The sequence below is a fragment of the Microcaecilia unicolor genome, chromosome 9 (assembly GCF_901765095.1).
Source record: "Microcaecilia unicolor chromosome 9, aMicUni1.1, whole genome shotgun sequence".
Lineage (NCBI taxonomy): Eukaryota > Metazoa > Chordata > Amphibia > Gymnophiona > Siphonopidae > Microcaecilia > Microcaecilia unicolor.
In genome coordinates this window covers 110,546,681-110,572,581 of record NC_044039.1, presented here as the reverse complement: position 1 = coordinate 110,572,581, position 25,901 = coordinate 110,546,681, and the positions used below count along the sequence as shown (strand labels likewise).

General features: G+C 47.2%; 1 protein-coding gene across 1 annotated transcript in view; it reads right to left on the bottom strand.

Moving 5' to 3' along the window:
- Positions 1-25,901, bottom strand: part of BAZ1A (bromodomain adjacent to zinc finger domain 1A) — a 763,171-nt gene that overhangs the window by 514,159 nt on the left and 223,111 nt on the right. Inside the window, 1 exon segment of the mRNA XM_030214053.1 lies at positions 2,838-2,972. Coding sequence (XP_030069913.1) covers positions 2,838-2,972 — 135 coding nt within the window.

The window sequence follows — 25,901 nt, the reverse complement described above, 5'->3', positions numbered from 1 at the left end:
ACAAGACGTATGAGGAGAGACTTGTTGACCCTGAACATGTATACCCTGGAGGAAAGGAGAAAACAGGGGTGATATGATACAGACATTCAAATATTTGAAAGGTATGAATCTGCAAACGAACCCTTTTCCAGAGAGGGGAAGGCGGTAGAACTAGAGGACATGAAATGAGATTGAAGGGGGGCAGACTCAAGAAAAATGTCAGGAAGTATTTTTCACGGAGAGTGGTGGATGCTTGGAATTCCCTCCCGCGGGAGGTGGTGGAGAGGAAACGGTAATGGAATTCAAACATGCGTGGGATAAACATAAAGAATCCTCCTCAGAAGGAAGGGATCCCAGAAGCTTAGCCGGTGGTGGGAGGCAGAGCTGGTGGTTGGGAGGTGGGGATAGTGCTGGGCAGACTTATACGGTCTGTGCCAGAGCCGGTGGTGTGGAGGCGGGTGGTTGGAGGCGGGGATAGTGCTGGGCAGACTTATACGGTCTGTGCCCTGAAAAAGACAGGTACATAATCAAGGTAAGGTATACACAAAAATGGCACATGTGAGTTATCTTGTTGGGCAGACTGGGTGGACACGAGCAGGTCTTTTCTGCCGTCATCTACTATGTTACTATGTATAAATGTAAGGTGTCAGACCTAATAACTATCAAAGCAGCTAGTGGGGTCAATAAAATATTAAAAGAGCTGGTGCCAACAGAGAGCCCCGTGGCACCCTTCACCAGGAGAAAAAGGAGTGAAGGTGTCATCCTGCCATAGAATATGGTAGCGCCTATGGGACAGGTCAAACCATTTCCACTAACCCACAAACTTAATTGAAAGGCTGAACTAAAACTTTCATTCCCCAAAAAGTGAACAAGAATGACAGCACACAAGAAATCAGAACAGAAGAGATAGATCTCAGATATAAAAAAAAAAAAAATACTAGGTGCTGCTTTTGACCTAAAGGCAGCAGAGAAAAAGGTTTATAGGCCTTTTTCTCATTCTTTTTCAACAGGTACCAAAAGTTTTTCATCTGAAGTACAGCTGTAAAAAACTTGGGGCTCATTTTTATAGCACTTAGACTTACAAAGTTCCGTAGGTTTCTATTTAACTTTGTAAGTCTAAGTGCTTTGAAAATATGCCTCCTTGTCACCAAAGTTGTTGCACTTGTTACAGATTCTGCTTCGATTCAGACAGCATGAAACAAAGGGAAGGACGATTCCGTGGGCAAGATGCTTGCAAGTTGAATCCTTCAGGAACAAGTTGAGGAGGTAAGCAAGGCTAAGAAATATCTATAATAATGAGAACTACTCTGATGATGAAATGATTCTTAAGGTGCCAAAGATTTCGAGCAGAGGGGAAAATGAACTACTAAAATAACAACTGAACACTGACTATATTGCAAGCTCTGATGATCTGATTCTACCTTCCTTCAAACTGCAGAACCAGTACACTCTGAAACTGAAGGTGGTGAAAATATCCCAAACAGGCAGCACTGGAGCTCAAAACCCCCAAAGTTGCTATATCAGTGACCATTAGGAACTAAAAGAGAGAAATCAATGGGACGCTTCTGAGGTATTGGAAGTTGGTGGCTCTATCAGCCCTTTTCGATAATTTTTTTTTCCAGAGCTAGGAGTGGTTCCAGAGAACTGCAGTCAGGCAAATATGGCCCTCTCCATAAAAGCAGAAGTAGGGAAGGAGGAAGATAAGAACTGCACGCCAGTTAATCTGAGCTTTGTGGTGAGTAAACTAATGGAAATGGTCCTAAAACAGAGGATAGTGCAGTTTCTGGAATCCAATTGCTTGAGGGATCCCAGGTGCATGGTTTTACTAGATAGGTCCTGTCAGATGAACTTGAACAATTTCTTTGCCAGTGTGAGCAGAGTTGGATCAAGGGAGAGTGCTATAGGTGATGTACTTGGATTTCAGCAAAGCCTTTGACATAAGTATACGCAGGCAACTTATAAATACAATAACCACTACTGACACACACCCTAAAATGACTGAGTTAGAAACTGGTTGAGTGGAAGGTGACAAAGGGAAGTGGTACATTGAATCTAATCCAGCATCAGCGGTATCAGCAGGAAGCAACCCTTGGTCCAGGTAACATTTTTGTAAGCAATATTTAGAAGAGCTGTTGGTTAAGGTTTGCGTCTCTGCACATGATATCAAAGTATGTAATACAGTATAGACTTTGGAAGATATAGATAATATGAGCAATCTAGTAAAGCTTGATCTAGAATTCAGCAATTAAGTAGTTGACATTCAAAATTGGCAGGAGAGGCTCTTGTCCATTTAAACCCCACTGAGCTGGCTGGCAATATTCAGCAGCCCTTAAAGCAGGGAACATGAGCATTTAGCACTGCCATTTTGGGTGCAGCTATTACTTCACTTCTGTTTGGGTAAAGGAGTGTTTGCCAGAAGAATTTTGGAAGCCCAAATGGTGGCAATCCAAAATCTTCTCCCCAACCCTATGTAATCACCTCCTACACCCGATCACTCACATTCCAATGCAGATTGCAGCTTTTCTACCACACAGCATGAAAAGGCCTCACTGATGCAGCAAAGGAATCCTTGAGCAGAAGGAAATGTGAGCTGCCCCAGGCAGTGCCTGTGAGGAAGGACAGCTCTTCAGGAAGCCTGCTCTGTCCTCCGTCACAGGCACAGCCTGGGGCAGCCCACATTTCTTTTTCCAAAGTGTAGGCTCTGCCTCAGCAAGCCCAGAACACATCACAAAATAGGTTTTCGTTAGAGAGAAAACATTTTATACATCAAACCCCAGGCTCCAAGAAACACTTGCATGTTGGCCAGTATGTACATTACTACACACTTTATTGAAATAAAATTATCTTGTGCCACTTACTCGGTTGCTGACACTTTGGCGCTCAGGATGCCTCTGTCTTCTGTTTGTAGGAGTAAACAAAAATGTAGGAGGCTCATCAGGAAAATAATGGCAGAACTTCCTCTCCAAAATCTTGTACTTAGCCATTGAACTTGCCTTTGAAGAACACACAAAAAAATTATAAAGTTCAATGTTTAAACACCTGTAGCAACTTTTCATATTGATCTGGAAGATAATTACAAACTGAACTAAACTAAACTAAATGCAGTAAATTGAAACATGCCTTAACTGATAATTTTCTCTTTTGCTCCCAACAGATCAGCCCAGAACTTGTGAGTTATGTCCGCTGACCAGTGGATGAAGACAGAAAAGTAGTTCTGGGTGATTTGCCCCTAAAAGGGACTGTGCAGCTGTAGAAAACTCAGTATTTTGAACAATGAAGCAATGGAAGAAACTGAACCTGCCAAGAAGGAATTATTAACCTCAACTAACACATAGCTCTTCAATTAAAACAGAAGAAACTGTAGTCCACTGACACACAGCTAACCAAATAAGGCAGAACCATCATACTCTACTGACATACAGGTTGTAACTTAAGGAGCTATAAATCTGTAGTAACAGAGAACTCCGCAACTAAGGCCTGAGCTATTGACAAGTGGTGAAACACATATTTTCATTAACAATGGATTTGACCTGAAGAAACTAGGGATAAATCTCTTAATCTTGTTACTTAATTACCTCCAAGATGGTTACATGATAATGAGGCTCCCCGTGTCTTCCCTAACAAAACCACTCTGGATTGATATAACCTACACAGTACCTGAAGAAATATCCCAGTAGCATTCGAATGATACAGAGGACCCGAGAAATACAGAAACAACCTAGATAGGATTTTGATAGTCCTGGGGAAGAGTCGGCTGTCTTGGTACCAGAGCTGTCCCGCCAAATCAGCGCACCCCGTACTGCAAAGGCCCGCCGCCGAACGCCGTTTCCCGCATCGGGAACCGCGTTTTACCACCTACGCTGCCATCGCCCGCCCCTGAACAAGAACCCAGCAGGACTTACCCCGGACCGGGAAGAGTGGGAACTGACAGCTGAGCCGAAGAAAAAAGCTCTCCGACTCCACTTCGAGGCAGGCTCAGACAAGCAGGCAACAGAAAACAGGACTCAGACAGCAGTAACATAAACCTGCTCTCAGTAAAAACACACTTCCCTGTGCTTCTCTGTTTCTCTTTTAATAAATTCTATGGTTCTCCTCTTTTTTTTTTTTTTTAGTGAGGAGGCAGAAACAAACAGGGAAGGAAAGGAACAGCAGAAGTCTGCTCAGAGGGAATTTGAGGTGCAGCAGGGACCCAGCAACTGAGTATGCTGCCAAAGGGGACACCACCAGTCCGCCACCCCCAGCTTAAACTGGCCACTGGCCCAGGAGCACCCTCAGAGGCCTTGGGCCCAGGAGCTGGAGAAAAGCTGTCCACCACCTGCTGAGATAGAGACATATTAACTGAGAAAGGAGCTGGTCATCTGGCATCACTTCCTTTAGTTTGTTTATCTCTATCTCAACCTGCTGGTAGGCGAACTTAACCCACTAGTTCCTGGATTCATCTGCTGCAAGTGACAAGGAAGCTGGGCTTGATGGAACTTCAGTCTGTCCCAGTATGGCAACGCTTATGTTCTTATGTAGGCAGAGACTAACGAAGGAGACAAAGAAGTCCAGGAGGGATGACAGTGAAGGTTGTGCTGCTGTGGCGATGAAGGTATTGTATTATAAACACTTCTCAGCCCCTGCATCCAGCTCCAGAGACTAATGATACCCCAGACATTTCCTAATTTGAGGGCCCCAGAATAAGGAATCCGAAAAACAGGGAAAACCGGATGGTGGCAAAAAGCCTTGGGCCAGTCCTTCCCTCTTCACATTCAAACGGTGCTTCAGGGCGGGACGCGAGAGACAACAGACATCTTATGGGGATTCTGCTTTATTTATTTATTTATTGCATTTGTATCCCACATTTTCCCACCTCTTTGCAGGCTTGCCATTGGAACCCTTCAGAATTTACCCGTATCTGATTGTTCGAGACCATGCGAGTTGTAAATAAATAACTGCTCCCTCTTCTCCCAAATAAAGTTCTTAGGTGGGCCACGATTAGCTGATAGATGGTATAGCTTGTGTATTTATGTCGATTTGCATCATAGTACACTTTAAAGATGTTTTAGAAAATAGACACACATTTGGTGTGTGATCTACTGCTTCTGGGTATTAGACCACAACACAGGACACAGATCACCCTTATATGTAGTATGAATGAAATCAGAAAAGAGATAAAAGCCTAGGAAGAAAGGTCCTTATACTCCAATTCGACATGTCCAGCGCATTTGATGTGGTGGACCACAATATTCTATTAATCTACTGGACAGTATTGGAACTGGTGGAACTGTGATACACTGGTTCAAAAGATTTCTTAGCTCAAGATCATACCAAGTCAAATTAGCTGATAAGATCACCCCCCCAGCCCCATTGAAGCGGTGCAAAGAAAAGCTACAAGAATGGTATGGGATTTGCGTTACAAGACGTATGAGGAGAGACTTGCTGAACTAAACATGTATACTCTGGAGGAAAGGAGAAACAGGGGTGATACGATACAGACGTTCAAATATTTGAAAGGTATTAATCCGCAAACGAACCTTTTCCGGAGATGGGAAGGTGGTAGAACGAGAGGACATGAAATGAGATTGAAGGGGGGCAGACTCAAGAAAAATGTCAGGAAGTATTTTTTCATGGAGAGAGTAGTGGATGCTTGAATGCCCTCCCGCAGGAGGTGGTGGAAATGAAACGGTAACGGAATTCAAACATGCGTGGGATAAGCATAAAGGAATCCTGTGCCGAAGGAATGGATCCTCAGGAGCTTAGTCAAGATCGGGAGGCGGGGCTGGTGGTTGGGAGGCGGGGATAGTGCTGGCAAGACTTATACGGTCTGTGCCACAGCCGGTGGTGGGCAGCGGTACTGGTGATTGGGAGGCGGGGATAGTGCTGGACAGACTTGTATGGTCTGTGCCAGAGCCGGTGGTTGGGAGGCAGGGCTGGTGGTTGGGAAGTGAGGATAGTGCTGGGCAGACATATACGGTCAGTGCCAGAGCTTGGTGGTTGGGAGGAGGGGCTGGTGGTTGGGAGGCGGGGATAGTGCTGGGCAGACTTATACGGTCTGTGCCCTGAAGAGCACAGGTACAAATCAAAGTAGGGTATACACAAAAAGCAGCAAATATGAGTTATCTTGTTGGGCAGACTGGATGGACCGTGCAGGTCTTTTTCTGCCGTCATCTACTATGTTACTATGTAAATTGTGGGGTACCCTAGGACTCCCCACTTTCACAAACTATATTCCTAAATCCTAATAAATAAATAAATATTCAACATGCTCCCCTCCGAAGGGACACCACCTTGTAACTGGTGGAGGGCCTTCCGTGTTTCAATGACTCAGAGGGCTATGCTGAAGGGTTACCCATATCAGACAGGCCTCTGAGGAGAAACCAGACAAAGAGTGTCCCAAATTAGGGAGAGGGGAAAGATGGTGACCTGAAGCTCGTACACTCAACGGCCCAGCTGTCCTCTGAAGTTCAGTTTTTGTTCACTTGAAATTTCCTCTCTGCATTGCAGTTGCCTTAACAGAGGAAGGGGACAATGGGGGGTCAGCCGCCGATGACCAGCGTTTTGTCCCCTGTGCAGCAAGTGTGGGACCGCTGTGTGATGAGCTGCCCATAGATGATTGGGTTGATGGGTCCTTTGATTAGCGCCGACGAAGGAGCGTTGATGCTCTTGGATCTGGAAACAACTTCATTGCTCATAAATCATTTAACCACCATGCCCAAAGGAGTGGAGGAGTGAGTCAGGAGTGTATGCTGAAACGGAAGTCGTTTACAGCTGAACCCGTGTCGGCGGTGCTACTCCTAAACCCTGAAGAGTTATCAGCTTGGAGTTTTTGGCTCCCGTGGAGGTTGCACTGAATGTCATCTGGAGGGTGCTCCAGGACCTGACGGTGGTAGAGAATGACTTTGCTTTAGACATAGTCTTGTTAATGAGCCACATGGATAATCTAATCGAATCCTTTGAGAATATACAGCAAATGAAGTTCTACTGAAGTAGGAAACGGTTAAGATTTGAAAATGATAAAAGACCAGAAAAATTTGAACAAAATGAATATTGTTACAGATGATTAATATCGAGATTGTTATTTTCCCAGAGTTCTGGGTATGACTCCTAATGTTTTTTTTCCTCTGAAATGATTCCTCTTAATATATTAATTCAAAAGGAGTGAAACCTGTGAAACTGGGATTACTTTAATCAGCGGGAATTGGATTGGAGATTCAAGGGTTTGTATTGTTAAACAATGTCTGGTTTTAAAAGGGAAAAAAAATGAAATCAGGTGTATTACTTTCACTAGTATTGGACAATAAGTATGTTTCCAATGAAATTGATGGACTATGCACCGTTATGGTCTTGAAGAAACCAACCAGATGATCAATGTGGAATTAATGATTTAGATAAATAATAACTGGGGGTAATCAGGTTAATACCACGTTTTCTTTGTTTGCTGTTGTTTAAATTGATCTCCTTGTCTTGTTTCACTCTCCCTATTTATTTTGTGGTCTAAGAAAGAGAAAGATTGTATAAAATCCATTTATCTTGTTGAGATTGTTTTCTTCTAATATTGTTTTAATGTACAATCATCTCTCTTTTACTGTTTTGCAAGTGATCCTTGTAAAATGAAAAAATTATAAATAAATGATTAAAAAAATATATATATTCAACATACTGATGACACCTTTAAGAAGAAACCTAGAAGCGGAAGGACTACCATCATACATATACACAGATGATGATGTTATGATATACACTCCCTTTGATGGTGACATCAAAAACGCAACCACAACAATCCAGACAGGATTTCATCTAATGGAGAAATGGGCTTCAACTTTTAAGCAAACTAAACAAAGTAAATTGACCAAATTCTTAGCAATATCAAGCCCACGTAGCCTCATATCCTCAACCAACTTTAAAATCGACCAAACCAGCTAGCCACTGGAAAAAAATGCTAAAGATATTAGAGGAGTTGTAAAAGATCAAAATCTAACATTTGACGGCCAAATATCGAAGTCACCACTAAGACATTCAGAATCCTGTGGAAATTGAGAAGAATTAAGGGTCTCTTTTCAGCTGTGACATTTCGTCTTCTAGTCCAGCCACTGACACTAACACAAATTAAATATGGTAATGGATTGTTGGCTGGCTGTAAAGAATTAAACTTAAACAAAACTAGAGACAGCTCAAAACACAGCAGCACGCCGATATTCAAAGTCTCAAGATAACACACAGCCACTCCTTATTGCGATCATTACACTGGTTATGCATGAAGGCTAGGGTCCAAGGTAAAATTATGTATAATCATACCTGATAATTTTCTTTCCATTAATCATAGCTGATCAATCCATAGACTGGTGGGTTGTGTCCATCTACCAGCAGGTGGAGATAGAGAGCAAACTTTTGCCTCCCTATATGTGGTCATGTGCTGCCGGAAACTCCTCAGTATGTCGATATCAAAGCTCCATCCGCAGGACTCAGCACTTAGAGAATTACACCCACGAAGGGACACTCTGCCCAGCTCACCACCGCCGAAACGGGGGAGGGGAATTAACCCAGCTCATCCCCACACAAGTGGGGGAGGGAATCCGTCCAGCTCATCCCCGCGGAGCGGGGGAGGGACACCACACCCACCGATGCGGGGGGATCTGGCTTATCCTGCAACCGCAACCGCGGGAGGAGCTGACTGACCCTAACACCGCCGAAGCGGGAGGGGTACAAAGCTGCCCTACAGCCGCACGAAGCGGGAGGGAGTGCCGGCAGAATTTATGTCTCAATCCAGCCCCGTAAAACGGGGGGGAGAGGAATGCAGCAGCTCACTGTAACACAAACTCGTCTCAACTCTTGAAGAATCCAAGTGAAAAAACTTGAACACGAAGTCTTTCTGAAGTAACTGAAGACTAAACTTGAACCTGAAATGCAACCAGAATAAAAACAGTACAGATATCTGGGAGGGGCTATGGATTGATCAGCTATGATTAATGAAAGAAAATTATCAGGTATGATTATACATAATTTTACCTTCCATATCATCAAGCTGATCAATCCATAGACTGGTGGATGTACCGAAGCAGTACTCACCCAGGGCGGGACATTGAAATCCCTGACCTCAACACTGAAGCTCCAAACCGGGCCTTCCGCCCGTGCAACCACCGTCAAACGGTAATGCTTGGAGAATGTATGAGCCGAAGCCCAAGTTGCCGCCTTGCATATCTCTTCCAAGGAGACGGATCCGGCCTCTGCCATCGAGGCCGCCTGAGCTCTCGTGGAGTGAGCCTTCAGCTGGATAGGCGGCACCTTCCTTGCGGCCACATAAGCCGCTGCAATGGCTTCCTTGACCCATCTTGCCACTGTAGGCTTAGCAGCCTGCAGACCCTTACGAGGACCTGCAAACAGGACAAACAGATGATCCAATTTCCGGAAATCATTGGTCACTTCCAAGTATCTGATGATGACTCGCCTCACATCCAGATATTTAAGAGCAGAGTACTCCTCTGGGTAGTCCTCCCTACGAAAGGAAGGGAGACAGAGCTGCTGATTCACATGGAAGCGAGAACAATCTTGGGCAGAAAGGAAGGCACTGTGCGAATAGTCACTCCTGCCTCAGTGAACTGCAGAAAAGGCTCTCGACATGAGAGCGCCTGGAGCTCGGAAACTCTTCTGGCTGAAGTGATAGCCACCAAAAAGACTGCTTACCACGTCAGGTCTTTCAGAGATGCCCTTGACAAGGGTTCAAAAGGCGGCTTCTGCAATGCTCTTAGCACCAGGTTGAGATTCCACGCAGGCTCCACTGAGTGCAGAGGAGGGCGCAGGTGATTAACTCCCTTGAGAAAGCGCACCACATCTGGCTGCGAAGCCAGGGAAGCACCCTTCAGGCGGCCCCTGAAGCAAGCCAGAGCCGCTACCTGGACTTTAGGGACTGAGCGACAGGCCTTTCTCCAGACCTTCTTGCAGGAACGCCAACACTGAAGAAATTGGAGCAGTGAAGGAGAAAGTGAGCCTGCTTCACACCACGCTGCAAAGATACGCCAAACCCTGGCGTAAGCAGTAGAAGTAGAGCGCTTCCTCGCTCTTAGCATAGTGGCGATGACCTTGTCTGAGAAGCCCTTCTTCCTCAGACGCTGCCGCTCAATAGCCAGGCCGTAAGACCAAAGGGGGAGGGACCCTCCATCACCACGGGACCCTGATGTAACAGGCCCTGCTCCACTGGCAGCCGCAGAGGATCGTCGACTGAGAGCCTGATCAAGTCCGCATACCAGGGACGTCTGGGCCAATCCGGGCCCACTAGGATTACCCTGCCGGGATGCTTTGCCACCCGGTCTAGCACCCTGCCCAACATGGGCCAGGGCGGGAACACATAGAGGAGCTCTTGTGTCGGCCACTGTTGGAGAAGAGCATCTACTCCCAGAGATCGAGGGTCCCGTCCTCTGCTGAAAAAGCGCGGCACTTGGCAATTGGCCGATGACGCCATCAGATCTAGGCTCGGCTGGCCCCAGCGCTTCGTGATGTCCAAGAACGCCTGAGCAGATAGCTGCCACTCTCCGGGCTCCAAGGTATGGCGACTGAGAAAGTCCGCCTTGACATTCATGACTCCGGCAATGTGGGCCGCTGAAAGCTGCTCCAGGTTCGCTTCCGCCCACTGGCAAAGATTCATAGCCTCCTTGGCTAGAGGGGCGCTCTTGGTACCTCCCCTGGCGGTTGACATAGGCCACAGCCGTGGCATTGTCCGACAGGACCCGTACAGGCTTCAACACCAGTACCGGGATGAACTCCAAAAGCGCCAACCGAATGGCTCTGAGTTCCAGGAGGTTGATAGACCACTTTGCCTCTGCAGGAGACCAGAGCCCCCTGCGCTGTCCTTCCCAAGCAGTGGGCTCCCCAGCCCGACAAAGAGGCGTCCGTCGTGACGACAATCCACTCTGGGGTCACCAGAGGCATTCCCGCAGACAACTTGTCTGTCTGCATCCACCAGCTCAGCGCCTTGCGCACTGCTGGGTCCAAGGGAAGGCGCACAGCATAATCCTCCGACATCGGAGTCCAGCGCCGCAGCAAAGATTGTTGAAGTGGTCTCATATGAGCCCTGGCCCAGGGCACTACTTCCATCGTGGCCGTCATAGAGCCCAACAGCTGCACGTAGTCCCAAGCCCGAGGAGGAGAGGCTACTAGGAACTGGTCCACTTGAGCCTGAAGTTTGACAATCCGATTGTCTGGCAGGAACACTCTGCCCACTTGGGTGTCGATTCGAACTCCCAGGTACTCCAGGGACTGAGTCGGGCGCAGCTGGCTCTTCTCCCAGTTGGTGATCCATCCCAGGGAGCTCAAAGGAGCAACTACCCGGTTCACAGCTTTGCCGCACTCTGCATAAGAGGGGGCTCGGATCAACCAGTCGTCCAGATAAGGATGGACTTGTACCCCTTCCTTTCGTAGGAAGGCCGCGATGACCACCATTACTTTGGAAAAGGTCCGAGGAGCAGTAGCCAACCCGAATGGGAGGGCTCTGAACTGGAAGTGTCGTCCCAGGACTGCAAAACGCAGAAAGCGTTGATGAGGAGGCCAGATGGGAATATGCAGGTACGCTTCCTTGATGTCCAAGGATGCCAGGAACTCTCCTGCCTTCACTGCCGCTATAACAGAGCGGAGAGTCTCCATGCGAAAGTGCCGCACTTTCAAGGCCCGATTGACCCCTTTGAGGTCGAGGATAGGCCGGACAGAACCTCCTTTCTTGGTACCACAAAGTAAATGGAGTAACATCCCTTGCCAAGCTGACTTTCTGGCACCGGAACGACCGCACCCAGGCGGATCAGATTGTCCAAGGTCTGCTGCACTGCCACAGCTTTGACCGGAGACTTGCAGGGAGAGAGTACGAACCCGTCTTTAAGGGTCGGCAGAACTCTAGCTTGTAGCCGTCTCTGATGACTTCCAGCACCCACGCGTCTGAAGTTATTGTGGTCCACTCGCCCAGAAACGAGGACAGCCGTCCTCCAATCTGCACTGGGGCGTGGACCAAGGCCCCGTCATTGGGTACGAGACCCTGGGGGAGGACCGGAGGGAGCACCTCCGGGACGGCGGGTCTCTGCGAAAGGAATGCTGCTTGGGGGAGAAATTCCTCTTGAAGGAAGAAGGGGCAGAGGAGCCCGACTTGCCCGGGCGGTACCGACGGGCTTCCTGCAACCGTCCTCTGAAGGTACCGGGACGAGTACTAGCCGAGCCCTGACCTCTGGTAATTTCTTGCCCTTAGACGTGCCGAGATCGGTCACGATTTTGTCCAGCTCGACCCCAAAGAGCAGCTTGCCTTTAAAAGGCAATCTAGCCAGGCGGGATTTAGAGGCGTGGTCAGCAGACCAATGTTCAGCCAAAGCTACCGCCGCGCAGAGATTGTCTGAGCCATGCCTTTAGCTGAGGCCCTCAAGACATCATACAGCAAGTCTGCCAAATAGGCTAAGCCCGATTCCAGGGCCGGCCAATCAGCCCTCAAGGAATGATCCGAGGGGGAAGCCCGCTGCACCATAGTCAGGCACGCCCTGGCCACATAGGAGCCGCAAACTGAGGCCTGCAAACTTAAAGCAGCCGCCTCAAAGGACGACCTTAAGGCCGCCTCCAATCTTCTGTCTTGGGCGTCCTTCAGGGCGTGCCACCTTCCACCGGCAAAGCCGTTTTCTTAGTCACCGCAGTGATTAAAGAATCCACGGTAGGCCACAGATAGGCCTCACGTTCACTCACAGCCAAAGGATAGAGGCGGGACATAGCCCTAGCCACTTTAAGGCTCGCTTCCGGGACATCCCATTGAGCCGCAATTAAGGTGTGCATGGCATCATGCACGTGGAAGGTTCTAGGCGGGCGCTTCGTCCCCAGCATAATGGCAGAGCCAACAGGGGCTGAGGGAGAGACGTCCTCCGGAGAGGAAATCTTCAAAGTGTCCATGGCCTGTAAACAACAGGTTGGGCAAATCCTCTGGGCTAAAAAGCCGCACTGCAGAGGGGTCATCCGCTCCATCCGAGCGGGGATCTATCTCCTCCAAGGAATCCGCAAAGGACCGTTGGGAGACCTCAGACACGCTGCCCTCATCTACATCGGAGGAGACAAAGTCCTCCAAGGCCTGGGAATCAACCCCGAGGGCGTTACCTCTGGGAACCTCAACCTCTACCAGACGAGGGAGCAGGGGCAGCGTTTTGCATGAGGAAAGCCTGATGCAGCAGCAAAACAAACTCGGGGAAGAAACCCCCCAGACTGTGCACTTCCGCAGCCTGGGCAACAGCCCTAGACGCACCCTCAACCGGCGCTCGCAAGAGCGGGGGAGAGACATGCTGCGCATCCAAAATGGCGTCCGGCGCGACACTCCGCGAAGGAGCCGCGCGGGAAGAACGGCGCTTAACTTTAGCCGCTTTTGTGCCGTCACCCAAATTAAGGGCGTTCATGGCATTAATGTCTCCAACCTCAAGGGCGGCCCACGAAGAAGCCGTCCGAGCCGCGTGGCCGGCCAAGATGGCGGAGGCGAGGAGCGGGGGATGGGCGTTTATGGCGGGAAAAACCGCCACGCCGGAGGAAGGACCGGGACATTCATCGGTCACTAAACTGTCACCCATCAAGGGCGAATCAGGCTGTAAAACCCCCGCATCCCCTCTAGAAGCACTCCAGCGATCCGGGAGCGACCCTTTGCGCCCTCGCCCTCCGACGCCATATGCCACGAGGAGAAGAATCGGGGAACCCCCTGCCCGCTATAAAAAGGTAAAATTACCTGCTTGCCGCTCCGAGCTGTAACGAACTGGTGTCCCAGTGAGTAGCTGCAATGAACGTTTAAATAAACGTCGAAATAAACGCCTTTAAGGACGTTTAAAAATTTTTTTTTTTTTTTTTTTTACGGAGCCAGCGGGAGGGGGGAGGAAAAGGAGGGACCTGGCACCACCAGGTTTGGCACTTGCTCAAAAGAGCCCTCAACCCCAGGCCTCAACAAAACCTAAGGATTAGGCTTGGAGGCCTAGCCAGAGCTGCTGCTGTGTGTGACCACCACCTGCTGAGATAGAGAACATACTGAGGAGTTTCCGGCAGCACATGACCACATATAGGGAGGCAAAAGTTTGCTCTCTATCTCCACCTGCTGGTAGATGGACACAACCCACCAGTCTATGGATGATCAGCTTGATGATATGGAATTTAAGATCATAAACATGGTATTAACGTTATAAGGTATGGTCCCAGACAGCTCAAAACACAGCAGCACGCCTGATATTCAAAGCCTCAAGATACCACAGAGCCACGCCCTTATTGTGATCATTACACTGGTTGTGCATGAAGGCTAGGGTCCACTTTAAGAACATAATCATGGTATTTAACGTTCCACGGTATGGTCCCATACTATATATACACTTCCACTAAGAAATGCCTTATGAGGAGCCCAAAAGTTTCTTTAGCTGCACCTCCCCAGCTGCAAGGGTCTGGTGTACAAATCAATATACGCAACCAGGTTTCCTTACCTTGCAACAAAGTCATGGAAAGCGAAGTTTCTTACCTGAAGCAGGTGTTCTCAGAGGACAGCAGGCTGGATATTCTCACATGTGGGTGACATTACGTCGGCCCGGAGGATTTTCTACCAAAATCTTTAAAGTCTCTTCAAGAGCGTTCCGTCGCGCGAGCGATCCCATCGCGCATGCGCGCGCACGTCTTCCTGCTCGCCGTGCGGACACGCTCTTCAGTTGAAACCAAAAGATGAAAGAAAGCAACTCCAAAGGGGAGGTAGGAGGGTTTGTGAGAATATACAGCCTGCTGACCTCGGAGAACACCTGCTTCAGGTAAGAAACTTCGCTTTCTCCGAGGACAAGCAGGCTGATATACTCACATGTGGGGTATCTCTAGCCCCCAGGCTCACTCAACACAACAAACAATGGTCAATTGGACCTCGCAACGGCGAGGGCATAACAAGGATTGACATAAAACAAGAAATTTCTAACTGACAGTGCAGCCTGGAACAGAATAAAAATGGGCCTAGGAGGGTTGGAATTGGATTCTAAACCCAAAACAGATTCTGCAGTACCGACTGCACAAACCGACTGCCGCGTCGGCTATCCTGCTGAAGGCAGTAGTGAGATGTGAATGTGTGGACTGATGACCACGTCGCAAGCCTTGCAGATCTCTTCAATAGTGGCTGACCTTAGATGAGACACTGACGCAGCCATGGCTCTAAAATTATGAGCCTTGACATGACTCTCTAAAGTCAGCCCCAGCTTGGACATAAGTGAAGGAAATGCAATCTGCTAGCCAATTAGATATAGTGTGTTTCCCGACAACTCCCCTCTTGTTGGGATTAAAAGAAATAAACAACTGGGCGGACTGTCTGCGGGGGCTTGTCTGCTCCACGTAAGAGGCCAATGCTCTTTTGCAGTCCAAAGTGTGCAGCTTGCTTTCGCTAGGACTTGTATGAGGGCGAGGAAAAAATGTTGGCAAGACAACTGACTGGTTCAGATGGAACTCCGACACCACCTTTGGCAAGAACTTAGGGTGCATGCGGAGGACTACTCTGTTATGATGAAATTTAAGGTAAGGAGAATGAACTACTAGGGCTTGAAGCTCACCGACCCTACGAGCTGAAGTAACAGCCACCAAGAAAATGACCTTCCAGGTCAAATACTTCAGATGGCAGGAATTCAGTGGCTCGAAAGGGGGTTTCATCAGCTGGGTGAGAACGACATTGAGATCCCATGACACTGGGGGAGGTTTGATAGGGGGCACTGACAAAAGCAAACCTCTCATGAAGCGAACAACTAAAGGCTGACCTTCTACATGTTGATGGTAAACACTAATTGCACTAAGATGAACTCTTACGGAGTTGGTCTTGAGACCAGACTCTGATAAATGTAGAAGGTATTCAAGCAAGGTCTGTGTAGGACATGAAAAGGGATCTAGGGCCCTGCTGTCACATCAGAAGGCAAACTTCTTCCATTTAAAAGAGTAACATCTTTTAGTGGAATCCTTCCTAGACGCAAGTAAGACTCAGGAGACACCCTCAGATAGACCCAAGGAGGCAACTTCTAAGCTCTCAACATCCAGGCCGTGAAAGCCAGAGACTGGAGGTTGGGATGTAGAAGCGACCCCTCGTTCTGAGTGATGAGGGTTGGAAAAACACTCCAATCTCCACGATTCTTCGGAGGACAACTCCAGAAGAAGAGGGAACCAGATCTGACGCAGCCAGAAAGGTGCAATCAGAATCATGGTTCCACAGGTCTTGCTTGAGTTTCAGCAAAGTCTTCCCCACCAGAGGTATTGGAGGATACGCGTACAGAAGGCCTGTCCCCCAATGAAAGAGAAAAGCATCCGACGCTAGCCTGCCGTGGGTCTGAAGTCTGGAACAGAATTGAGGAACCTTGTGATTAAATTGAGTGGCAAAAAGATCCACCGAAGGGGTGCCCCACGCTCGGAAGATCTTCCTGGCGACAGCCATGTTCAGCGACCACTTGTGAGGTTGCATTATCCTGCTCAATCTGTCGGCCAGACTGTTGTTTATGCCGGCCAGATACGTGGCTTGGAGACACATACCGTGTTGACGAGCCCAAAGCCACATCTGCACGGCCTCCTGACACAAAGGGCGTGATCCGGTGCCCCCTTGCTTGTTTGTGTAGTACATCGCAACCTGATTGTTTGTTTGTATCAGAATAATTTGGTTGGATAACCGTTCTCTGAAAGCCTTTAGAGCGTTCCAGATCGCTCGCAACTCCAGGAGATTGACCTGAAGACACTTTTCCTGAAGGGACCAAGCTGCTTGAGTATGAAGCCCATCTACATGCGCTCCCCCACCCGAGGAGGGATGCATCCGTCATCAGCACTTTTTGTGGCTGAGGAATTTGGAATGGGCGCCCCAAAACCAGATTGGATCGAATTGTCCACCACTGAAGGGAATTCCGAAAGTCGATGGACAGCTGAATCACATCTTCTAGATTTCCTGCAGCTTGAATCCACTGGGAAGCTAGGGTCCACTGAGCCGATCTCATGTGAAGACGTGCCATGGGAGTTACATGAACTGTGGAAGCCATGTGCCCCAGAAGTCTCAACATCTGCCGAGCCGTGATCTGCTGAGACGCTTGAACTCTGGAGGCTAGAGACAGAAGATTGTCCGCTCTTGGTTCAGGAAGGTAGGCACAAGCTGTCTTTGTACACAACAGAGCCCCAATGAATTCCAATTTTTGAACTTGGTTGAGATGAGACTTTGGGTAATTGATGACAAACACTAGAAGCTCCAGCACTTGAATAGTCATCCGCATGGACTGTAAAGCTCCTGCCTCCGAGGTGCTCTTCACCAGCCAATCGTCCAGATAAGGGAACACATGCACTCCCAGTCTGCGTAGCGACGCTGCAACGACTGCCAGGCACTTGGTAAATACCCTGGGTGCAGAAGCCAACCCAAAGGGCAGCACACAGTACTGAAAGTGCTGCGTTCCCAGCCGAAACCGTAGATACTTTCTGTGAGCTGGAAGTATCGAAATGTGGGTATAAGCATCCTTTAAGTCCAGAGAGCACAGCCAATCGTTTTCCTGAATCATGGGGAGAAGGGTACCCAGAGAAAGCATTATGAACTTTTCTCGAACCAGATATTTGTTCAGGCCCCTTAGGTCGAGGATGGGACGCATCCTCTCTGTTTTCTTAAGTACCTGGAATAGAATCCCAGCCCTTCTTGCCCTGGTGGAACGGGCTCGACCGCACTGGCGCTGAGAAGGGTGGAGAGTTCCTCTGCAAGTACCTGCTTGTGTTGGGAGCTGAAGGACTGAGCTCTTGGTGGGCAATTTGGAGGTTTGGTTTCCAGATTGAGGGTGTAACCTAACCGGACTATTTGAAGAACCCACCAGTCGGAGGTTATCAGAGGCCACCTTTGGTGAAAAAATTTTAACCTCCCTCCGACAGGCAAGTCGTCCGGCACGGACACATTTATGGTGACTATGCTCAACTGGAGCCAGTCAAAAACCCGTCCCTGGTTTTTGCTGGGGAGCTGCAGGGGCCTGTTTCGGCGCACGCTGTTGACGAGAACGAGCGTGCTGTGGCAGAGCCTGAACCGGCTGACGAGAATTAGGAGTGTACTTATGGCCCCTAGAGGCGTAAGGCGCACTTCTCTTCCCTTTAAAAAAACTTCCTGGAAGAGGAAGCGGATGCAGAAGGCGCCCGGCGGGAGAGAGAGTCCATAGCATTATCATGCTGATAGAGATGATCAATCAACTCTTCGACCTTCTCACCGAAAAGATGATTCCCCCGGCAAGAGATATCTGCAATTTTCTGCTGAGTTCTTTCCTCCAGGTTAGAGGCACACAGCCATGAGAGTCTGCGCATCACTATACCCATAGCAGAAAATCTAGATGTCACATCGCAAGTGTCGTAAATGCCCCTGGACAGGAACGTGCGACACACCTTCTGCTGCCTGACCACTTGGCGAAAAGGCTCGGCCTGCTCCGGTGGGAGTGCACCAACCAAGCACTCAAGCTGCCGCACTGAGTTCCGCAAATGAATGCTCGTAAAGAGCTGGTAGGATTGAATTTTGGAAGCGAGCATGCCAGCCTGATACGCCTTCCTCCCAAAAAATCTAAGGTTCTATGCTCTCACCCCGGGGGCACCGAGGCAAAGTTCCTAGAACTCTTAGCTCTTCTGAGAGCGGAATCCACCACCGCAGAGTCATGAGGCAACCGAGGCCGGACAAAACTGGGTTCCCCGTGGATCCGATACTGGGATTCAGCCTTTTTGGGAATAGTTGGACAAGAAAGAGGCTTCTCCCAGTTCCTCATCAGCACTTCCCTGAGTGTATCATGAAAAGGAGCTGTGGTAGAAGACTTAGGTGGAGATGCATAATCCAGGACCTCGAGCATCTTGGCCCTGGGCTCATCCACAGTCTTCACAGGGAAGGGAATAGCCTCAGAAAAGATCCACCAGCAAGTGGAAAACTCAAGCACCCCACGGTAAAAACAAAAATGTATAAAGAGTGGGAGTACTCCCACTCTTTATACATAAGGGAATAGCCTCAGACATTTCCCACACAAAAGATGAAAAAGACAAACTCTCCGGAGGGGAGAGTTGTCTCTGAGGTGAGGGGGTCGAACCAAATGGAAGACCTAGAGAATCCTTGGCAGAGAAAACTCCATGACCTTCATCTTCATCAGATGAGCCATCATCAAATGGGGCTAATAACTCAGAAAGAGCAGCCCGGATCCGAGCCCCTCTCGATATGGAGGTGCGATGACCCCGATGACGGTGTTGAGAAGTTGACTTCCCTAGGAGACTCCAGTGAAACTTCCTCCACTGAAGGCAACGGAAAGTCAATCCGGGAGGCAGTGGGCTCCGATACCGGAAGCAGTACCGGAGAAGGCGACCTCACCACCGGCAAGAGGCATGGTGCCACAGGAGCATCCGGAACCGTCGGTACCGGTACCTCCGGTGCCGGGCACAAATGTTGCAGCACCGCTTCCATGAAATCTGGAAAAATAGCCTTGATACGCTCATCTACAGAAGCCGGTGTGGACGTCGGAGGCAGAATCTGCAGAGGTTGGGGAGCCGGTACCGAGCTGCCAGACAACCTGCACGTCGATACCTCCATAACAGAGGGAGAGCGATCCTTTCGACACCGATGCTTCTCAGGTACCGAATGCCTCGATGACCCAGAGCTCGCGGTACCGTATCGAGGAGAACGATAACGGTGCTTCTTGGCCTTCACCCGACGCCCGTCATCGAGACTCCTCGGTACCGGTGAGGAAGACGTGGAATCCACACGCTTCCTCGGGGCCGGGTCCGATAGAGGTCAGTCCCGGGGGGGGCCTGCAAAGCAGGAGGCGCCGAGGCGGGTGGAGACTCTCTCTTGGCAGCCTGTACCCGGTCTCCCGAAGCCAACGCTGCCCTCGACGTCGACGGTACCGTTGTCGACGCCGAGGTACCGGACCCGAAAAGCTTTTCTCTTTGGGCCTCTCAAGAAAGTTGAGTGTGCTTTTTCATTTTCAGGCACAACTTACAACTTTCCTGAAGATGGTCGGGCCCAAGGCACTGAAGGCATCAGGAGTGCGGATCAGTGCCGGAGATGGTCCGGTTGCAGCGGGCGCATGGCTTGAAGCCGCTGGGTGTCTTCGATGACATCACGGGAAAAATCGCCTCCGCAAAATCAAAGGACGCAATTGTGTCAGAAAAAAGAGAGACAAAAAAAAAAAAGGAAAAAAATACCCGACACAGCGACCTAAGAACGGTTGCACAAAAAAAGAAAGGAAACTTAGAAAAGAAACACTATGAAGTAAAGGTTTTTTTTTTTTTTAAACAATACCCGAAAAGGTAAAATGAACTCGAAGAGAACTTTATACTCTGAAGGCCTGGAGAAAACGTGAAGCGCTTAACCGAACTCTGTGTCTCCTCAGAAACGGATAAAGAAGAACTGAGGAGCGTGTCTACGCGGCGAGCGGGAAGACGTGCGCGCGCATGCGCGATGGGATCGCTCGTGTGACGGAACACTCTTTAAGAGACTTTTAAGATTTTGCTAGAAAATCCTCCGGGCCGACGTGACGTCACCCACATGTGAGTATATCAGCCTGCTAGTCCTCGGAGAACAAGATACTACTATTAATCATTTCTATAGCACTACAAGGCTACCAGTAGATTTAAGGAGGACAACAAACTATCTTCATTTTCACTAACTGGTAAAACCTACTTATTCAAAGCATTTTTACCAGAAGGAAAATTGCCTAGATATAAGACTACACACTAAGGACATGTTTGATTTGCATTGATTAGCATGAAAGCATTAAGAGTGCAATCACCTATTCAATTGGAGCATTATTACTGCATCACTAATAGCATTATTACTATCTTCCTTCAAAATACTGTAGCATAATAACTGTACTACCTCTAACAGTTTTATTGTTTTCCCTTCAAAATTGGAAGCCACATTAAATCAAATTCGTTTGGAGAATGTGAGATATAAGAACCAAATAAAGTAAAGTAATGGAAGGAGAACCAATTGTGTGATAGGGTAAAAAATAGGATAATAGTGCATAACGTAAAGCAAGGAAAAGAAAACACATGACGGTGGGCTTCTGGACTGATCTGTTGGGACTCAAGGAAAGAAAATCAGATTCCTTATCATCCCATAGATCAGTCCAGAACTTGTGGGATGTAGCAACGCAGTTCCCCCAAATAGGGTGGGATCACAAAGTGGTATCCAACAAGGAATAATCCAATGAATAGGGAATCTGTAGTTATCACAGAAACAAAATCAAAGAATGCATAACCTGCCCAGAAATAATATTGATAAGACCACAAAAAGTCTGAGTTGCTTTTGAACTCAAAGACAACTGGCCTTGAAGGAGGAAACTAAATATAAGCAAACTCCAGTTAGAAGGCCAGTGTTAATCTCAGAAATATCAGAGAGAGGTGTCGCAGCCAACTAAGGATCTGAAACTTGCCACTTTCCTCTTGAGCATGTAAAAAAAAGGGAATGGGAAAGGTTAACAAAACGCTAGTTCAGATTCCAACCATCTCAGTTGCCTAGAAAACAGCAAAAAAACAAAGAAAACATTATTCACTGAGTAAAGAATACTCCAAAATGTCTACTGGTGAGGAACAGAGCAAGGAGGAAGTAAACTGAGAAACCCAAGCTTTAACAGGCAAGGGTCCATAGGAATGGTGCTCAATAGTTGGGTCTGTAGGTTGCTCTAAGAGCAGAACAAGTGGTTCCCACAGAGTGAAGCAGGCGACACCTCTAGAGGAGCACAATGCAGTGGAATGGGTAAAACAAACACATCATGAATGGCAGTATCCAGCGAGTAACCACCCAGACAATTCTCAATCTCCAATCCCCACCAGGACAATTGCCATGTAGGCCAATTCTCCTCAGAACAATTCCAAACCAACGGTGTCAATTTCCTCCGTGCTAATTCCCCCCTGGGTAGATGCTTTTCTGTTAGTTTTATTTTCAAATTATTTGTTTTAGTCACTGTTTGCATCGGGTGTAGTAGTTTTCGTTTTCTCTGCAGTTTGGGTTGCCATGCAGTTCTTTTTCTTTGTGCTCTTCAGTCAACAGAAAGTGGATTCTGAAGAGGCATGGTGTATCATAGGTTAAGGCTCAGGTCAGAGGAATTCAGTGTGTCTGGAGCTGCAGCTGGAGGGCCTAAGGCCTGCTCGAAACGCTGCCAAATATAATTTCTGGGAGGGGCGCAGGGAGGATGTTAAGAAGTTCCTTCAGCTGTCTTGGTTTTTGTTCAAGGGAGGGCTCTAGCCAAGTGTATTGGCCCAGCTAAGTCTTCAGAGCATACTTTTTTCTTGGTTTTGTATTGTGGAAAACTGAGTGTTGCATTATGATTGTTGTGGGAATTGTCCTCTTTGGAACAGTGGGAATTGGTTAAGTAGTAATTGACCTAGGTGGCAATTTTCCAGAGGGTAATTGGTGAGTGGGAACTGTCCTGAGAACTGTCCAGGTGGGAACTAACCTAGAACCAGGAATGATTATCCAGTGGAAAACAAAAAGCAGTATGATCTCTGTCTACACAGAAGAGAAGATCCTCTTCATGTTCCACCCTCATCCACTCTGCAAGTAGAAAACCTTCTCTGTCAGCTAAGGATCAACCTAAAATTCCCCTCTGTAGCACAAGAACTTCCTTCACCATCTTGCCCAGCAACAGAGAAGAATACATCTGGACTTAAATCTGAGTTCATACTGATCCAGTAGAATCAATTAACTTAGGGTGTCAATATTTATCTTGATGCCATTCTCCTTGCATGAGATCCCAAAGCTGAGTGCTATAATCAGTGCATTGCCTGTACATATTCATAAAACTTGCTTTGCACCTAATAAAGATTTAGTACTTCCTTAACACTGAGTGTATTTCCTTAAACATTATGTAGTGCAGGTTCGTACTGCTCCCCAACACAAATTCCTCTTGCATAAATAAGATCTTTAACATATCTAAGCATAGGAGATTCTGTGCAGGTATGCACACTTTATCCCATGTAGATAAGTACAGGAGATCTGTGCAGGTATGCCCAACCGATTCTATTTAGTGAATCTGTGTATAAGGAAGTGTCGATTCTACTAGGATACCATCGTTGATTCAGTGAGGATTAAGAACCATTGAATATGGGAAGATAAGCAACAATACTGAAGCACAGATGAAACTTGAGACTGAAGCAGATAAACATATAGAAGTCTATAGCACAAAAATATATAAAATCAAAGTTCAGATGAAAGTTGAAAACATAATTTAAGATGGAGTGCAACTGCATCCAATAGCTTCAGAAGAGAAGAACCTGAACAAGAAAGCAATTGAAAGCAGCAAGCTACAATGTAGCTGAAACTTTAAACTTGTTGTGATCCAAGGGAGACTTAGGGAAGACCACAGACACCAGGAAGGGCAAAAACCCCATTATTAAAGAAAATATTCCTATGGCCACCAGTTTGGTTCCTTGTACGACTGAGGAACTAAACTGCTAACAAAGACAAATGGGTTCAACCACCACCAAAACTAAATAACTTTTCTCTGTGCTCGTTCAAGGCCATTTTGTTAGCGAAGGCAAAATTATCTCAAAGCAACTGCCATGGCTACTGCTAACAAAAAGAGAAAAAAAAAAAAAAAAAAAGAGGACAAGTGACGGGACAAGGGACAACGACAAAGAAAAACAGCTCACAGAAAATAAAGTGCTCACTGTGAAACTGAACAGTAGAATCCACAGACATATGCAGTTGCATAAGTTTGATCTGCTGGCTTCTTTTTTCCTTCTAACAATGTGGAAAACAAACAGAATAGTGGCCAGAGCAGGAAAGCCATGAAACATCTGAAGAACAGACAGCTCTGAAGTAAATGGCAACCACAATTCCTAAGCAGAGAAAAAGTGCCTACAATAAATAGTGCTAATGCTACACATACACACACACAGCTGAAGCACAGAAGAACAAGAAATACTCATGGTTTACATGGAGACGCCTTCATACCCTTTTTTTTTCAGGGTGGTGGGTAAACTATTTTGAGTATTCCCAATTAATCTTCAGCTGAAATAAACACTCAGCACTCAGGACCTTACGAGACTGGGAGACTGGGCGGCTAAATGGCAGATGACGTTTAATGTGAGCAAGTGCAAGGTGATGCATGTGGGAAAAGAGAACCCGAATTACAGCTACGTCATGCAAGGTTCCATGTTAGGACTTACGGACCAAGAAAGGGATCTGGGTGTCGTCGGCAATAATACACTGAAACTTTCTGCTCAGTGTGCTGCTGCGGCTAGGAAAGCGAATAGAATGTTGGGTATTATTAGGAAAGGTATGGAAAACAGGTGTGAGGATGTTATAATGCCGTTGTATCGCTCCATGGTGCGACCACACCTTGAGTATTGTGTTCAATTCTGGTCGCCGCATCTCAAGAAAGTTATAGTAGAATTGGAAAAGGTGCAGCGAAGGGCGACTAAAATGATAGCAGGGATGGGACGACTTCCCTATGAAGAAAGACTAAGGAGGCTAGGGCTTTTCAGCTTGGAGAAGAGACGGCTGAGGGGAGACATGATAGAGGTATATAAAATAATGAGTGGAGTGGAACAGGTGGATGTGAAGCGTCTGTTCACGCTTTCCAAAAATACTAGGACTAGGGGGCATGCGATGAAACTACAGTGTAGTAAATTTAAAACAAATCGGAGAAAATGTTTCTTCACCCAACGCATAATTAAACTCTGGAATTCGTTGCCGGAGAACGTGGTGAAGGCGGTTAGCTTAGCAGAGTTTAAAAAGGGGTTAGACGGTTTCCTAAAGAACAAGTCCATAAACCACCATTAAATGGACTTGGGAAAAATCCACAATTCCAGGAATAACATGTATAGAATGTTTGTACATTTGGGAAGCTTGCCAGGTGGCCTGGATTGGCCGCTGTCGTGGACAGGATTCTGGGCTCGAAGGACCCTTGGCCTTTTCCTACTGTGGCATTACTTATGTAACAAACTCTCTGGTCCAGGAGAGGACTACATATAGCCCCTTCTTCAAATCCCAATACCTCAACCCATAGGAACAAAGTTCCATCAGGGAATTGGGGGAAGGGGGGAGTAAGAAGAGGGAATCCCTCCAAGTAGTCCCTAACTTAAAATTGAGAAAAAAATTATTTTCAGTAAAGCACTAAAGCTGAACTGTACCAGAAGAAACTGGTTGAGGAGCTTGTGAGGTCATTTAGTCCAGAGCTGCACGGCTGACCATTCCAGCCATTCGGAGAGTAAATATTGTGTGTTTTACAACGGTCCCCTTTAGGTGTAAATCATGCACAACTACTTTCTCTGTCTTTATATGCTAGTTGATAAATAACCCACAAGTTATGTGGAACCATAAGGAACTTTCTTTATGAACATTCCAGCCCCTATACTCACATAAGTAGTCAACTTCTCAAACAAATACACATACTAGTTAGCACCTGTGACAAAACAGTAGGTTTTAAGCCTGTAAACTGTATTATTTTCTTTAGTGTATTTTTCTAGTTAGGACAACATGTGGTGCATGTTTATGTATAAAGCTGTTACAGAGAAGTGACTGTTCCCTCTTTATTAACACAGAGAAGATGTAACCTGCAGTGATGTCATCAGCTATTTTTAAAACTTGTTGTTCTAGGCTCTGATTGGCCCAGGAGCTCAAAATTCAGCTAGGACATACTGGCCTTTTCTCCAGTCTTAGACAGGGAGAAAAGACTCTTTGCTGAGGCCCTATGAACAGTTATATTTGATAACCTGTGAGCAGCTATATGGCCTGATCTCCCCAAGTACTATTTAGATAGTAAACAAATGTTTAGTTAGTTTTATAATTGATACATATTTCAGTTACCCGTTGTTTTGCTGATTACACCTTCTGCTTATTGTTCTAATTTTTTTTTTTTTTTAATCATTTATAATATTTTCATTTTACAAGGGTCACTTGCAAAACAGTAAAAGAGAGATGATTGTACATTAAAACAATATTAGAAGAAAACAATCTCAACAAAATAAATGGATTT